The sequence below is a fragment of the Argiope bruennichi genome, chromosome 10 (assembly GCF_947563725.1).
Source record: "Argiope bruennichi chromosome 10, qqArgBrue1.1, whole genome shotgun sequence".
NCBI lineage: Eukaryota > Metazoa > Arthropoda > Arachnida > Araneae > Araneidae > Argiope > Argiope bruennichi.
In genome coordinates this window covers 61,862,421-61,880,506 of record NC_079160.1, presented here as the reverse complement: position 1 = coordinate 61,880,506, position 18,086 = coordinate 61,862,421, and the positions used below count along the sequence as shown (strand labels likewise).

Genomic DNA, 18,086 nt, shown 5'->3' with positions numbered 1-18,086 from the left:
AGTATAATAATAAATATAAAATAATAAATAATATTAAATATAAGTAAAATAATAAATATAAAATTATAAATAATATGAAATATAAGTATAATAATACATATAAAATAATAAATAATATTAAATATAAGTAAAATAATAAATATACTGTATGAATAAACTAAGAGTTTGTTCGTATTTTCACAAATTTTCTTAGAAAAACAAACTGATATAAAATAAATCAACAATATTTTGATTAAGACGTTGAAGAGTAAAACTAAATTTAATAACTTATTAGAAGAAAGGTTTCATAAGGCCCAGTATTTAGAGCCAAAAATCAACGAAATCCGCCATTAATTATAAGATATTTTAAAACCATCAAGTGGAAATTCTCGTATGGATTCCATTAGGATAAAACGTTAGTCATATCTCAAAATCTCAAATCTCATTTTTACCAAAATGAGACAGAACTCTGGAGTCAAGCCCTTTTTTTTAACCACTTCCTTACCAAATTTCGAGAATCAGATCTTATTGACTATTGTGCATTATGAATTCGTGACAGAAATTTCTTTCGAGATACCGACCCATATTTTGCAAGTCCGTGAAGACCTATATGAAAATTTAAGATTTCTAATGACATGGATTGATCTCCTTTCGTATTCTCTCATACAAGAATGGTATTCGTAGAAGTGTAGTCATTTTAAGTAGATTTCATATATCTCGTTATTCTTGATAAACATAAAAAAAACTGTCCTAAAATTACTTGAAATTTCTCTTTTCAACTGATAAATTCTGAGTTTTGGTTTTCTAATTTCAATGTTTTTTGACGATAATTAAGAATTATGACTAGATAAACATTTTTTTATATTATCTCGATTTTTGTGTTCTGATATGCATAGTATAAAAAAAAATATATAGTAATCGTCAAAAAATTCGAACTCGACAGTTTGACGAATCTCCCCGTTTTCGACCTCCCTATGTCGAAAAACACATTTTTGGAAAATGTCCGCCTGTCTGTCTGTGATAAGGATAACTCAGAAACGCTTTGATTTAGACGCATGAAATTTAGCATATAGTCTTCATACCAAATTTGTAGATTTTTCTTGAGGATCTTCTTCTATTTGTGGATTTTCTTCCATCAAATCTTGAGTAAAGTCCATTAAGAGGAAATCTGTCTGTTAAGGGAGTTTTTGTTTCCGTCTTTTGACGGGCCTACCATTTTGAAAGTATAAAAGATTCCGTCTTTTGACGGGTTTGCCACTCGGAGGGTTAAGCTGTTTGAATATAAGTTAGCATGATAACTACAAAACGAAGAGAGCTAGATAGATAAAATTTGGTACACATATTTAACATCTCTAGAGTAAACACCAAAGAAATTTTGAGCCAAACTCAGGAAGTGGTTGACGGTCTGTCTCTCTGTATCCTCAGAAGCATGTAAACGTAATAACTCACAAACTCAATAACTTAAGTATATCGAATTTGGTATGTCATTTTGTGTATACAAGTGTAGTTTAGTGTCAAAATTTGTTTCAAAGGGTTGAAAAAAAAAGGCTTCAAAATACAAATTTGTTTTTCGGGTGCTATTAAACGCCTGTCAGGGATGAATTGGCAAGGATCCCACAAAACAATAAATAAAAATGCTGAATTCCCGCCAAAGTTTGATATTCCGTAAGTATTGAACACCAATGCCATGCAATGCGTTTTGTGGTACAACGCATTTATTTGAAAATGTATGTGAAAGCTTTGATGAGATCCCTTCCTCTGTTTTAGGTATATTTGTTCAATATTGGTAATAAGATTGCTGTAATGAAATTTTTCGAAATTTGAATACGTTATAAAGTTTCTTTATATTATAACATATTTTTAATTCGAAATATAATAGTGACACACCGCAGATTGATTTATTGTATATTGGCCGCTTTTCGCGATCAAGTTAATCTAGGTATTCTTCACTGTTCAAGAAAACTAAAATAACGACATTCTGTAGATGTATAAGAAAAGGTCGAAAGGAAATTTCTCACTCATAACAGCATTTTCAATATATATCTTTATGAACTTACTTTTTCTTAGGTCTAGCTATTTCACTTATAATTGTTATAAATTCTTCAGTGGTGCAAAACATTATTACAAAATAACCATGAAATATAATACTGCAAAACTTTTACTATGGAATAATCTAAAGTTTTACGGTCTAAATACGAGTAGTACAAATTTTAACTATGGAATACAAAATTTTTAGTATGGAATAATAAATTTTTAATATGGAATAACAATTTTTTTATTCATTAATACATTTTTACTATAGAATTACAATAGTTTTAATGTTTTTTAGTCCAACATATGGAGCAATCAATGCAGGAATACTGATTTACATTCGATTGTTATAAAAATGACATCAACGAAGGAAAACGTTGGAAATGTTCTTTGGTTCCATGAATTCAAAGAGGCTATTATTATTTAATGACATTTTGTAGCTACACAAATGACAAAGTGTTTTTAACCTAATTTGAAGATATTCGCACAATCAAAATTAAAATTACAGATTCTGTGACTAATATGACAGCCGAAATGTTGGACAATACTTGGCGAGAATTGGAATACTGTCATGACTGTCTTCGTGTTACCAAGTGTGCTCGCACTGAAATTACCGACGTAAATGGCTGTATTAAAAGCTTTATAAACGCCTGTTCAATATATAAAAAAACCTTAAATCAAATTATAATAATTTCTTCACAATCATTTTTTTTTGTTGTTATCAGAAAAGGGTTTTTTAACCATCCTGTATTTTAGAATGCCTTTAAATCTTAATAAACTCACATAAAAAATCAAATAAAGAAAATCATTCTCTTTAATTGTAGCCCAATAGCTAATATGTAAGCCATTAGTATTAAAAAAAAATGCTCTAAGAATATTTTATAATATTTGAGTCAAGAAAGTACTGCTGAAAAAACTGATATTGATAATGATTATTCTTTTTCATAAAGAGGGTTTATGAAATAGGTTTGAGACCATCCTGTATTATCAGAGCTATTTTTATTGTAGCTTTCTATTTCGCAGAATTGTGTTCCATTCGACTTGACAACTTATTAGAACTAATATTTTATCCATCGTTTAATTACTAACTCAATCTTCAGCCATTAAAAATGAACGAAGTTCATTAAACATGCATTTTTACTTGTAATTTCTTTGTTCAATATCATGGATTGAAAGCAATCAAATTTCAGAGGATATCATCAATTCCAAGTACCAAGAACAAGTACCAAGGGATATCATCAGTCAAGAATGTTCCACTTTTTGACAGATATGAACAAAAAATGTCCATTGATCTTATATCTGTGGTGCCAATATCACGTATTAAAATTCGTCCAACTAGCTCGCTACTTTATGAAATTTTAAATGTCCATATGCGTATGAATGGTGGCAGACAATCCGGATATGGACTTCATCTATAATTATCAATAATTATCGTCTATCTATTACTACTTCGTCTATAATTATCGATATTTATAGTAAGTACAAAGAGTATTCATGAAATTTCCTATCTAACTCCTCGTGTTGTTCAGTTACCATGTTCATATACATAAAAGGGCATAGACATATTTACTGTAGGCAGATTTTATCCAATGTTTCTCTGAATCTATGGAATCTAATATTTTCCGAAAATAATTGGTTTAGCTCTTTGTTTCCTTTTCTTTTAATTTTAATCTTCACAGATATATCGATAAAAATGGAGTTCACTCCAAAAAAATAAATTTTTATTTTGGACTGGAAAAAAAATGTCTGTAATACTGGCAATTTTAATACGGTTTCGAGTCTTTTCAACTCTTTGCGAAAACGGGGATGAATAATTTTTTTTTATCGGAGAAAGGATCATGACTAAAAAATATTAAAACTCCTAAATTGTGAGATGGTATAAATTGAATCAGCATACAACAATTGCTTTAATTTTTTTAATTCAAATATTTATATATATCTTCTGAATCATCATGCGGAAACAGTCAAAAACTTTTAAGTATTCTAAAAATCCAAACCCACACTCACTAATAAAACCACCAAAGACAGCTCATCTATTATCCCGACCAAACCAACCCCATTTTTTTTCCAAATCCAAATTTTTTCAAAAAAACCACAAAGACTTGATTAAATCCTTATGGGTAGCAAACAAACCTTTCCCTTAATCTACAAACAATATCCTACTCTTCAAAAGCTTCAAACCAACCAAAGTCATATCAGATTCTTCTCCTAGTAAGAACTGAAGTTAAATGAGGGCAAGAATACAAATGGATCCTAGATTAGGATTGTAATCTATACCACCCAAAAAAATAAAGAAAGAAAAGGAACTTGCAAAGAAAGAAAGAAAAGAAAAGAAAGAGAGAAGAAGAGGAAGAAAAGAAATTCTTAATATAGAGTTGCCTTCTCCGCTAGCGCCCCCCTCTTCGAACGATACAGTACAAAGAATCGATAGACGACGGAGCAGAGTCCCGCTGAATCTACGGGCCGCTCGTCAGTTGTCTTCCCGCCACCAGCGAACGTCGTCGGGTGCTTGTTGTGGATCGCGACCACCCCACGTCACCGGCACGTGTTGGTTGGTTGGTTGGTTCTGTGTGTTGTGACTTTTTCGAACCCGCTGTGGGACGCAGGATGGAGGATGGTAACTGTGTCCCGGCCTTCAGAAAACTTTTGGTATTTGTGATAAGTTGGTGGATCGTCTGCCTTTGTGGATTTGTGACAGGTGGGTTTCGAATGGCAGCTGTAATATTGTGGATAAAATGCAAGCATGTTCCTTCCTCTATGCTTTGTTTTATTGAAATGATTTAAATTTAGTGTGATTCAGTTTTCATCATATTTTCATGAATTCCACAAATTTTTTTAGCTGCATTTCTAAGATACACGATATTTTATTTTTCAATTCATCTATATAAATTTATAAAAATGAGTTTAATAAATACTGAAAAAATTAGAATTTTTTTTTCATTTTGAATTTAATTTTTAAACCAACACCCTGTACTCTGTAATGTAATTAGATGCATTATTATAAATAAGTGAGTATAAGTGAATATAAATTTATATAAGGGTTTAATAAAAGCTGAAAAAAAGTAAAGTGTTTTTTTAAAGTTTAAGTTAAGTAAAGTTTTTTTTTGTTATAGTTTTCATTTTAATTTAACCCTTTATACTCCAAAAAGTAATTAGTGACATTATTATAAATATATGAGTATAAGAATTCCGTTTAGTACTTAGAAATCAAATAAATAGACAGTTTTAAGTTTGTAATTTTTAAAAAAAATTAATGTGAGCGTTTTTGCTATTATATTGTTTTTTAATAATCATTATCCAACATGAATGTGAAAACGATGCATACTCTACAGTGGCAGTCATACTAGATATAGGAAGACAAAGAGTTTATAACTGAGATAGAACTTACAGCTAATAATCTTTCTGCTTCAAATAAAAAATTATAAAATATAAATATATAATATATAAGTATAAAAGTTTAATAGCCAATCATTAATTTAACAAAACTTTTTGATAAAATAGGGAAAGGGGTGCAACTACGAATGGCCATATGATTTTCTTTATTGTCTTCTTTATTTTCTATTTTTTGATAAAAGTTTCATTCATTCATAAAAAAAGAGAAATAAATGCGAAAAATGTAGAATGCAGTTATTCAGCTTAATTTCCAGATTAAATTAATTAATTAAAAAGTCCTTATGTTCAGTTAAATTCCTTCAATAAAGACTTTCCTTCAAGAGAAGAATTTAATAAAAAAATAGTTTTATTTATCAGTTAATAAAAATGCTTTAAGGTTCTTTAATTGGTGTATCATATAAGGCTTCTGCTTGCAATTATTGTGATATTTGGATATTTTTTCCATAAAAAGCGTTAATTGCTTCATAAAGTTTTTTGTAAAAAGTTTTTAATTCTTTTCTTTAGGTCAAAAATAAAATGAAGAAATATATTTATAAAAGAAATGATAAAATATTCTTAATTATTTAAAAGATGATAAAAATGCTAATTTGAATCATTGCATCAGAAATTTAATAAATTTTCTTTAGAAGAGGAATTTTATTGTTTGATTGTGTATAAGAATTATTAATAAAATATTTATAAGTTACAAAAAATGCGACCGATACATTAATTTTTTTTTATTTAAAATTAAAATTTGACGACTATTTTTCCTTTTGACGGATAAATAATTTTTGAAGAAAATGTTTATTTATTTATTTTCATTTTCCTTTTTCTGTTGTGTGCTTATATATTTTCCTCATTGAAATAATGAGCCAAGTTGCTTAAAAAATTTCCGAAAAAAAAGGCCAATATTTTAAATAAAATATAACAAGCTTTCAAAAATTATTCCTTAGATATATATAAATAATATTAATAAGTTAAAATAGATCTCCTAATTACAGACCTAGAAGAAAATATGTTTTTAATTGATATTTTAGGATAGCATTAGCGTCTTTATTATAGAAAAATTTAATTTCAGTTGTTTAATTTTTGTCTCTTATATCGCTAATATATTTATTTTTATTTTTGCTAAGATGGAAATTTCTGAATTATAAACAATAATTTTAAATTAATTTTATTTATTTCTACTAACTTTCATTATTGCCTACTTAAGAATGTCAAATAATAACAAGGAAAATTTCTTCATAATTATTTTCATATAAGAGTTATTTTTAAATTCTTTTCTATCAGTTGTCAGTATTTTGAAATAACATATTTGATAATATAATAACATAACAACATATTATATATTAACATAACAGTATAATAACATATTTGAAATATATATATGATTTTTGAAACAAAATCAAATGAAAACATTTTATGGAATTCAAATATTTTCGAAATTTTAATGACACAAGGTTATGTGCAAAAAGCAATGATAGTGAAAAAATTTCAATTTTAGTAATTATTCGGAATTGGTAAAAATAATTTAAAATTTATTAAAATTTATAATCGTTTTAATTAATCAAGTTTTTTTTGTTTTTGCAGTAAAATTGCTTATCAGATAAATATTAGCAATAACCAAAATTCTTTTCTAACTATTTTTATTGTATTTATATTTAGAATGCACATTTCATAAAGAATTGTATTCCGTTTAAACGTACCTATGTATTATTATTATCATTAATAAACTTCTAAAATAAAAACTATATTATGATCTACAATTTTTTAAAAAGGTCTCTCTTAAATGTAAAATTCCTACGATTCTCAGGAAAAAAATTAAATTTTGTAAATAAGTTTAAGGTTTATTATTTTTTTAAAGTAGCAATTCTAATTTTTCTGATATTCAATTAATATTTTCACAAATTTGAGAAAGAAATCTAATAAAGATGTACAACAAATACAAATAATGACTTCCGTGAACAGTTTTTATTTTGTATTTAATGTTTTTATTAATGTATGTCAGTGTAATATTTTATATTTAGAATATTGCCATTTTATTAAGAATACATCTACCATGTATTATTAATGTTTTCATAATTTGATTTGCCATAAAAATAATTTAATAATTTTTTATCCGATTGAATTAATTAATGAAATAAAATACAATTATCTATTGCTTGAGAGAACATTTTTTATTGCAATCGTATTTTATTAAGCACATTGATTCAATTAAAATTGTCTTATGCCTTTCTTCAGAGAATGTTGAATTTAATAAATATTATATTAAATTTAAAGAAATGGAAATTTTCTAAAATGAAGCTTCAAATTGAAAAAATACGGTGAAAAGAATTGTAATAGTGCTGAGATTTTATTCTATTTCAAATATCATATTTTAATTTTTGATGAAATAATTTATTGCAGATTATGTCGTAAAAACTATCCGTTTAAAAAAGAATAATTATTAAAAATGCTTTTTAGAAATTTCAAAGAATTCAGAAAAAAATGCTTTAGTTCTTAAACTTATTAATAATTTTCAAAATATGAAATTGTTTTCATCGTAAAAACAATTTATTTTAACTATTTTGAATTCTTGATATTCTTTTTATCAGCAGCTCATACAAAATTTCTTTGAAAAAAAAAAGACAGATTTTTGTAGAAAAATATTTTGTAAATTAAAAAGACAGATTCGAGATATTTCTGCTTTTGTAATTTATTATTCTCCATTTCGAATATTTTAAGAATTTATTGATACATATTTCAAAGATTATTTCGAAATCATTTAATTAAATCTTAAAAATTGTGCATTATTTTAAATACATCAGATTTTAATTTCTTCTGATGATTCGTATATTTAAATATATAGAGAAGAAAAATGCATTTTTTTTATAAAATTTATAGCAGAATTAATTATAAAAATAATTTATTAGAATTGGCCATTTTTAAACATTTTTCTAACCGTTAATTTTATAAAGTATTGCATCAATGTTTATTATAATCATTATATTTTTTTATAGAATTTCAAACTGTAGTAGGAAAAAATAAAGAGAGAATTCCAGCTGTAATTTTGTAATTTCTTAGCTTTTATTACAAAATAATAAAAAAAAATTATTAATAAAAATTTACCGTTTTTCTCAATTTATTTCTTAGAAATTCTTTAATCCCTTTTGCTATATAATGTTCCAATTCTGCTTATTTTTTTTTTGAATAATTGTATTTATATAAAAAAAAGAAGAAGAATTTCATGTTTCTTCATATGTAATGCATGATAAGAGGCGTTCAAAGGTGAAAAAAAAAATCCAGATTTTCAATCGTATTTATTTTCGATTGCTTAGCATATTTTTTAAAAAATGATATGAAAGATTCTAATTGGATTCACAAAATACCGTAGATGTGAAGACTGAACGGCTGATAAAAACATATCACATTTCCTGATTAAAAAGCTTATCTTGGATTTATGAGTTGCCAAATCAGTGAAGTTAAAGATTTTATTTAATCTTTATTTAGATTATTTCTCATATGTTTATTTTAAATACATGTGTTAGGATCAATTTCCTGTTTTCCACTTGAAGTTTTATGTGTGAAATGTATCGGGTATTTACATCTATATTTTTCATCAATGATAATAAACTAAATTGAAATCAATTTTGTAATCTATAGCGATGCCATTTTAATTTATTTCTTTTCCTTAATTCAGTTCATAGGTTATTGCCAGAGTTGAAAAGAAAAAAAAATCGAAATAGTACTGCAAATATTAAATGTTGTCAATGTAAATGATATACAAGTACTAAGTGAAATTTGCATTGTAACAGAGAACGAAAAGAAGAATATTATAAAATATCTGAAATGCTTTATTTTAATTCCGTGCAATTGCATTTTTAGAAAAAAATAATTCTAAATTTAGCAGCTTAAACTTAAAACAGTTGCAAACTTTAATCAGTATACTCATACAAGACATTTTTAGCATACGTATTCCATTATGGTTCATAATTAAAGCAATTAACTGATATCACAAAATTGAATTTGATTTGTAGACTAATCTTTCCAGGAAATAAGCAAATAGAACAGCATTCGTATAAATAAATTTTCATCATTTTTTTCGTTTTTTATTCGGCATTCTATGATATAAATGCAGAGAAAATTAAATCAATCAATTATCTTTAATTGATAATCGTCATTAATTCGAAATTTTTCTGTAGCGCTAGTAGTTAACTGTTATTATAGTGTTAAAATATCGTCAGTAATTCGAATAATTTGATTAATTCGAGATAAAAACAAACAAAAAAATAATTGAAAAATAATCTGGTTTTTTTTTATTTTATTCTTTTTGCTAATTTTGGCACGTTTGCAGTTTGCGCCGTCTGCAATAAATTTCAATAAATAAATTGTTAATGCTCTTAATTCACTCGGAAAACTTGCCAGAATGTTCAATAAAAAAAATCAATGCAAAATTTCCTTTGTATTAAATTGTATTGGAAAATCGATAAGAGAATAGAATTATATTATAACTCATAATCTATTGGTATAATTTATAAGTGAATTAAAAAAATTCACTAATCAATTATGTTATAAAAGAATAGTTCTGTTTGTTTTTTTTAACATTTCAATGCATAATTCATCACTTTAAGATGCTATAATTTAGAAATTTCTTACTTTTATTGTAATTATTTTAAAAATTATTATATTTGTTAATCATAGATATAGTTGTTTTATTTATTAAAGTAGCTTACATTTTTTAAACGGTACTTTGTTAAAACTTTAACTGGCATTTTTAATTAAAAAAATACTTTATCTTTCTTGCTATTTATGCTATTTTATCTTTCTTGCTTTTCATTTTTAGGCACTGTTCTTTTTAATTCGGATTTTCGGACAAACATAATTTTTTTTGTGATCCCATTTGTTTCGTATTAGTTCTTTATTATTTAACCGTTATATGTAATTACCGTTCTTCCAATTCCAGTTAGGATTTATCATACGAATATTGAATGGCCCGTTGATATCATTGGTCTAGTTTTAATTTTATTTAAAAATTCCAATGTTTCTATCTTAAGTCGCGCATCTGTAACTTCTATATCAAAACAAGGCACAAAAGAAAACACACAAGGCCCAAAGAAAGCAATAAAATTAAAAGAAATTAAGCAACCTGGAGTTTTTTCTTTTCTTAATTCTCAAAAGAATGAATTCTCCGTTTGGAAAAGTCTTAATTTTTTCCTTTAGACTTTCTCATAAACATTCAAATAAGAAAGTTATAATAAGTTATGAAAAACAATAGTGTCAATGCGATGTAAAACCAAACGTTTTAATCCGGTATTCAGAAAAATATTCTTCAAGTATCAAAGGTGACATTTTTCAACGAAATTTTATTGCTTTATTTCCAGGTGTTAATTTCAAAAACTGGTATTTAAGGGAAACGATTTTTGAGCCATCTTTATATCCTTATTATTTCATTCATTTCTCTTATCGTTTTAACTGATTTCCATATTGTTTAAAATTCTGATTTTTGCTATGACAGCTGTTATTTTCATGTAGACATATATTTTATATTTTCATTTAATAAAACTGTAAAAATACCATTAAATCTCTCTCTCTCTATTATATATATATATTTGGATTTTTTTCTTCCAACATGAATTAAAGTATATATTTAAATAAATTAATAAAAATAACCATCATTTAATATATTTATTTTAGTCAATGTGTATGAAAGGCGCAATTAAAAATTCTTTGTAAATATGACTTCGAGAGATTTTATACTGTTCAAATCTTTGCACTCGTCAAATTTTATTTGACATTACATATTAGCTGTTTTATTTAATATCATAAAAGCTATATAATAACAAAACCCTCAGATTAATCAAAACCCTCAGAAACAAAATAAATTAATAGATATGTATTTCAGTTTCCTGAGGTAAAAGGAATTCTTACTCTTGTATATGTGTAATTACGCACCTTAGAATCTGCAAGTCATATTTAGAATGTCGAAAATGGAAACCACAAGCAGTAAATAAATACATATGTTGTGGTCAGTGTGCTTAATCGTTTATTATAAATAATAACCTATTATTCAATTACATTGGTCAAAATATATATTTGTAAAATTTGTCCATTTTCCATTGTAGTCAAAAAGATTTTGCAAATAGGAAATTTCAGTGTTAAACAACAAGCAAGATTTCTTCTCTGTAATCTGCAGTATTTTCCAGCTAACACGTTCATATATATACTCACATATATTGCCCACTTCCCATAACCCTGCATTCGAATTCGTTCGATTATTAATATGTACATGAGCAGGCACAGAGAAATATAGTTCTAAAAATGTCTTTTGTAAACTCAACGTTTTATTTGCTTATTTTTTTTTTATTTTTTTTTCGTTATTTCAATATATCAGTACCTTCCGATTTCTGTGTCTTTAACTCAATGATTTTTAAGATATAGATTTTCAAGGTTTTTCTTGACAATGTGTTTAATTCAAAAAAGTGATAACAATTTCTCACATTTCCAAAAAAAATTCGAGTAGATAGATTTAGCTACTGCGAGTTAAAATGCCAAGTGAAATGAATAGCTCAAGGTAATGATACAAAACTTTGAGGAAAGAGAGCGCGTATAACATAGTAAAAGCATGAGACATTATGAAATTGGAAATGAATGCAAGTTGTTTCATAAATGCAGAAGATTCTAAAAGTTATCAAAATCTCGAAGTCGAATCGTTATATTACTTTCGATTTTTGCTTGTTCTACGAGAAAGTAATTGTATAAAGAGTCTATTATTAGAAAGTCAAATCCTATCATAAAAATAAAATAAAATACAATTAATGTAACTAATGTAATTTTCAAATTTCTTTCTTCATCATTTTATCAAAAGATATCATTTTGAACTATTATTTTCAAAATAAAGTAAGAGATTTCATAGCTGCTAAAAAATAGTCATTAGTTTTCGTATTAATATTTGAGGTATTATTTGATTAAGCTACTATCAGCCTCAATTTCTTAATCCGGTTATAGAAGAAGGGGGAGGGGAGGAATGTTTGGATATATGCGTTTTCACATTTTTATTTCACATTGTAATGTAATCCAAATGAAATTCGACGGGGTATTATAAATTAAATTCTTTTCTATATAATTTAAATCCATGTCCCTATAACTACTGCAATTATAGAATAGCCATCACTACGTGGAAGATGATGGTTTTAAATATCATTGAAATTCATAAAATTCTTTATTATAAAATCTTTTTTTTTTACTAGGAATTATTTAATGAGCAAATTATAATTCTGTAGATAATAATGTTATGAATTTTTTCTTAAATCACTTATCTCATATTTTTATTATCAGTTTGTATTTGCATTAAGGAATAAAAGCTCTATAATTGTGAAAAGAAGTAATCATTTTATTTTTATTTTCGTCACTAAACGTTTATCAGTTTGCAGTTGTTTTGAGGTATGAAAGCTCTAAAGCTCTGAAAATAAGTAATAATTTTATATCTTTTTTCTAACTTGTCGGCTTTGTCTACAAGATGGTTCACCGAAACTATTTGTTTTGCTTCATTTCAATGAAAATTATATTCATAATGTTCTCAATAAAGCATTTTTAAACATAAAATGATGATATTAAAATCGTGTTATTTTAGCAGCCTGATTGTTCTTCTCTTAAATGTGTGCATGAAACTTCTTAATAGAACTGGTCGCATGCCATCACAGTGCATTAACATTCTAAGCATATCTATGATCTACTTCTAATTACACAGTATTTTTTACGATTGCATAATGTCGTTTTCTGTTTTTTTATGTAAACTGTGTATATTATAATAAAAGTATAATATTTATTAAAATTATTATATAATTGTATAAATAAATACATTTACATTTTATAATTTTATGAAAATTTATTTAAATAAGTATATAATAATGTAATTATTTAAATACATTATTATATGTGTGTATATATTAAAATATATACATTCATATACACATATATCTTTAACAGTAGAGATAAGAGTATATTTTAACTCTTCTCTCTCTATATATGTGATGCCAACATACTTTATTTATTACTATTTAAATTGGGTTCAATTCAACCAAAAATGGAAGCATTTTTTGCTTTTCGGAGTTATTAATATTCGATGAAGCACCCATGACGTCAAAGTCATGTGACTTCTCATATCATCTGACATCTAACAATATTTCGTTCTCTTGCGCTGTCCTTTGACCATCGTTCTTGCTTAGAATACTAAAAAGTTCCGAAAATAAAAGACGAATTTGAAGGGCATTTAACACGTATCACGTGAGTCTGCATCGAGCCCTTATGAATAAAATTTGTTCAAATTTGTGATACTGATTGTCCAGAATTTTTTTAAAGACCAAGTTAAAGACAAATTTTTTTAAAGAACGAATTGCTTATAGCTTGGTTGAATTTATTACCTGTTTACAGATTATTGGTAGTTTCTTTTGGAACAAATCCCTTAATTTGGAACCCTTTTGAAATGATGGGAATGACACATGAGCCGATGTTCTAAAAAACTTCCAAAACATTCCATACGGAACTTTAGTATCCGACCTATAATACTATGAAAGCGCACTATGAAGAGCTGCATAAACCACAGAGATTGATGGAAGAAGATTTCGAACCAGGTGCTATTACAACTCGAAGAATATATAAATAATAATATTTTTATCCAAAAATAACAAATGACAAAGAATAATAAAAAAAAATTTCGAAATTCATCTGGCAGTTCGTATTGTTATATTTTGTTAAAATAATATAACGAAATTGTCTTTATGAAACAAATTGCTGCATGACTTCCAAAATTGCAAAAATAATTTGTTGTTGTAGTAAAAGTAATTTGTTGTTAAAGTTGCTTTTTGGAAAAAAGTACGAGTTATTTTATTGTCAGAATACAAGGGAAAAAAACACAAACAACGTTTTTAATTTTTTTTTTTTTTTGGATTGGTAGTTACATTTTCTAGCATAACCTAAGTCTAATATCTTTTTTAAAATGTATCTTGATGTTTTCTTCTATAAATGAAAATAAAATATCGAATGCGAAAAAAGTAGATAAAGAAAACAATATTTATTTATTTTGGAATGTATGCCACGTTTTTAGAGCTGTAGGAAAATCAAAAACATGTTTTTAAAATGCAATGCGATGTATTCTTCTCTAAATAAAAATAAAATATTCAGCATTATACGAAAAATTTCGAAGAAATTCGATAATAAAAAAAAATATTTTTGTATTGAAAGCCAAGTTTTTATAGATTTATGAAAATGAAAAACATATTTTTAAAAATGCATTGTGATTAATTTTTTTCTAAATAAAAATAAAATATTCAATGCAAAAAATTTCGAAGAAATTCAGTGATAAAAAAAAATTATATATTTTTGTATTGAAAACTAAATTTTTAGAGTTGTATGAAAAACATAAACATATTTTCTTACCAAGTTAAGACACATGATCTCATTGAAAAAAAAATCCCTTCTCATGATCGAAGCTTTAACAATAGAACATAAGAGTAAATCAATTTCAGTTGGATTGATTAAATCTCCAAACCTTTTTTTTCTTTCAAGCGTGGATAATCTTATTAAGGTTGATCTTCCAATAGTGATTTTTCCCTACTTCTTTGTGTTATAAATCGTAAGCCACAATTCCAGCAATAATTCTTACACAGATAATTTATTTTACAAAATAAAACAGAGGATAAAATAGATTATTTCTCTAATATTGTTGTATTTTCATGGATTGCAATGTTCAAATTTATGTAATTGTAATAAATATAAATTGAATTCTTTGAAAGATTAAGCGTAAACTACAAATCTTAAAAGTTTAAAGAAAACGTAAGAAGTAAATTATGATAATAAATAAACTATTTTTATGGTATGTGTATTGATATATTACTATTGATATATAGTTAGTGATATATAGTTAGATAAAATAACTATATTTTATCATATTTATGTGAGTTGTTTTGTTGCGTTTACTATTTGAGTTATCATTTTGATGAAATTTAGGACATAGCTTGGATCTATAATTTTTAAATATCGTGTAATAACTCTATAATTCTTTTCACAAGCAAGTTCTTATTTATAAAAGAAAGGGAAAAATCAATTTAATAAAATCAGTTTCAAAAACATATTTCCATTTGAGTACTAAACTAAAAAAAAAAATCATTTTTATTTTTTAGCTAATTTTCTATGATTTCCATTATAAATAATGTGAATTTTTAAAAGTCCTTTTTTCTCAGATTCGTCACCAGGTGGTGCCACTTTTGTTGTATCAAAATTAAATTGGATGTATTAATTATATGTTAAGTAAGTTCTAAAAATATTAAAATCGATTTAATCATACAGATTACATAAATGCATAAAATTTCAAGACTTTTGCACAACATGAAATTAAGTCAAAAATAGTTTACGAAATTCCTTCTTTACAACTATAAATTAGCACAGGTTAACAACTGCTGGACAATGTGTTCCATCCAATGGAGTAATATTAATTTCTCATTTTTCAGAAAAAGCTTTGAGTTGTAATATTTGAACAACAAAACTTCAGTAGTATACTTGCTGCATTTAAAAGGCTCTATATAGATTGTCTATTGATATTACTTATTTAATTACATTAGTTATTATTATTATTATTATTATTTTATTTATTAAAATTAGATTATGCTCATAAATTAATCATGATTATTTTCTTTAATCATCAATAATTTAAAATTTATTAATTTTCATTTTAATATCGTTTATTAAAAGTAACTCTTTACTGACATTTTTCATTCAAAAATTATCATTTGCCCTAGTAGTACCTTGAAACCCGATTTTCTTTATTCAAGTGTTAGATAAATTTATTTTTACTAAATATGATCCATCATTTTCCGTTAACAAAATCCACAATATAATACGGCACTAAGAAACTACCTAAATACAATTCTAGCACTTTCACTACGATTGCACTAAGAGAAATTTTCAAGACTTGGTTAGAATTGTTAGATATAAATTTCTTTTAGTTTGTCGCGAAAATCAATCAAAACATTTATGAAAATTATGATTGCTTGATATGATTCATCACTATGATTGCACTAAGTAAAACTTTCAAGACTTGGTTAGAATTGTTAGATAATTTCTTTTAGTTTGTCGTGAAAATCAATCAAAGCATTTATGAAAATTGTGATTGATCATTATGATTCATCACTATGATTGCAGTAAGTGAAATTTTCAAAACTTGGTTAGAATTTTTAGTTATAAATTTCTTTTAGTTTGTCGTGAAAATCAACCAAAGCATTCATGAAAAAAAAAATCTTGAATACTCTTTAAAATTAGATACACCAATATACCAAAATATAGAAACTAACTACACTAAAACAATGCAATGTTATTGTTGACCAGCTATCTGATAATTCAGTCATTCAGATGAGATCCAAATGCTGTGATAAAAGTTTATTTTTTTATTGGAAACTGCTTTCGTCTTAATCTTATTTTAAAGTAAATATTATTGTACAGCTAATAGGAATTTTCTCCCCACAGCTTTCTTATAAATTCAAACAGAGTGTGTCTTTTGATTTGCTCTTGGTCGTAAAGTTAAAACACCTTCGGAGCTCTTTACAGTAGATTCAAAATTTGGTATAATTCTCCATTTTGGGTACGAAAATTGCATATTAAGTATAATTGATGAGAAATTACGTTCCAAACTCATATAGCTAAATATCCATTTCATAAATTTAGTTCATAGTATAAAAAATAATTGTGAAAAAAAAACGTATCCTAAAATTTATTCTTCAAACTTGTTGAATTTTTCAGTTATTGCATTTTCATTCGCAAGAATTAGCAGAATCGTTTGCAGAATGGATAAATTCGTTTGCAGATTTTAACTATAATTCGATATATATTTGCGATTCTAATAATACATAGTTTACATAGTTTTGTTAATTAAGTTTCTAAGTTCACATGTATTTAGGCAAATTTATAGAATTTTAAATTTTTGACGTAAAGATGATATATTTATTTCCACCATTCAGATTTTCGTATTTTAGATTTACATTGCAAGTAATTAACTAAATATACTGAAAGAATTTTTTTAAACATTTCTTTTGCTTTCAATCTTGGAAAAGTCTTAGGCATGGATATTTAATAAAATCTTTATTCAGAATTTTTTTAACGATCATAATACTTTCTATTTATATACTTCGCATATCAAAAAGTTAAAAGCAGTTAAAAATCAAATTAACTCAACTTATTCAGTAAAGTTTTCAATAAGTTAAAACATAATTTGAATTATTCTCTGTTTTTGGTATTACATTACTTTTCGGCGTATATAAATATGTGGCTGTTTTAAGAATATTCACTATCTCATACTTTTTCGGGATGTTTACAAAATCAGTTCAACTCATAAGACTTATTCAATTTCCGCCTATACAAAGCAGTAATTACATTTGAAGACAGCCTGTAAGAACGCTACATACGCTTTTATAGAAACATATTTTCAATTTAATGATCTCTGTTCTAAACGTGGTACTAATACAAATATATATATATTCAATTTGTTCATTATTTAATAATGCTAATATATTGCGATTTCCTAAGTATCCTAAGTATTTGTGCAGTATGTAAGTAAACATGTATTCCACGTCAATCTAATTACATTTGTTCAAATATATATATACATTCCATTATGAATATATATTTGTATCTTGATTCATCAATGTATAAGCAATATTATATTATTAACGGCTATA

General features: G+C 25.7%; 1 protein-coding gene across 1 annotated transcript in view; it reads left to right on the top strand.

Annotated features, from left to right (window-relative positions):
• Nucleotides 1-4,465: 4,465 nt before the first annotated feature.
• The window catches only part of LOC129989305 (nephrin-like), an 827,768-nt gene continuing 814,147 nt past the window's right edge, over nucleotides 4,466-18,086 (top strand). Inside the window, exon 1 of the mRNA XM_056097747.1 lies at nucleotides 4,466-4,708. Within this exon, the coding sequence (XP_055953722.1) occupies nucleotides 4,618-4,708 (91 nt within the window). The 5' untranslated portion in view covers nucleotides 4,466-4,617. The remainder of the gene's footprint in view (nucleotides 4,709-18,086) is intronic.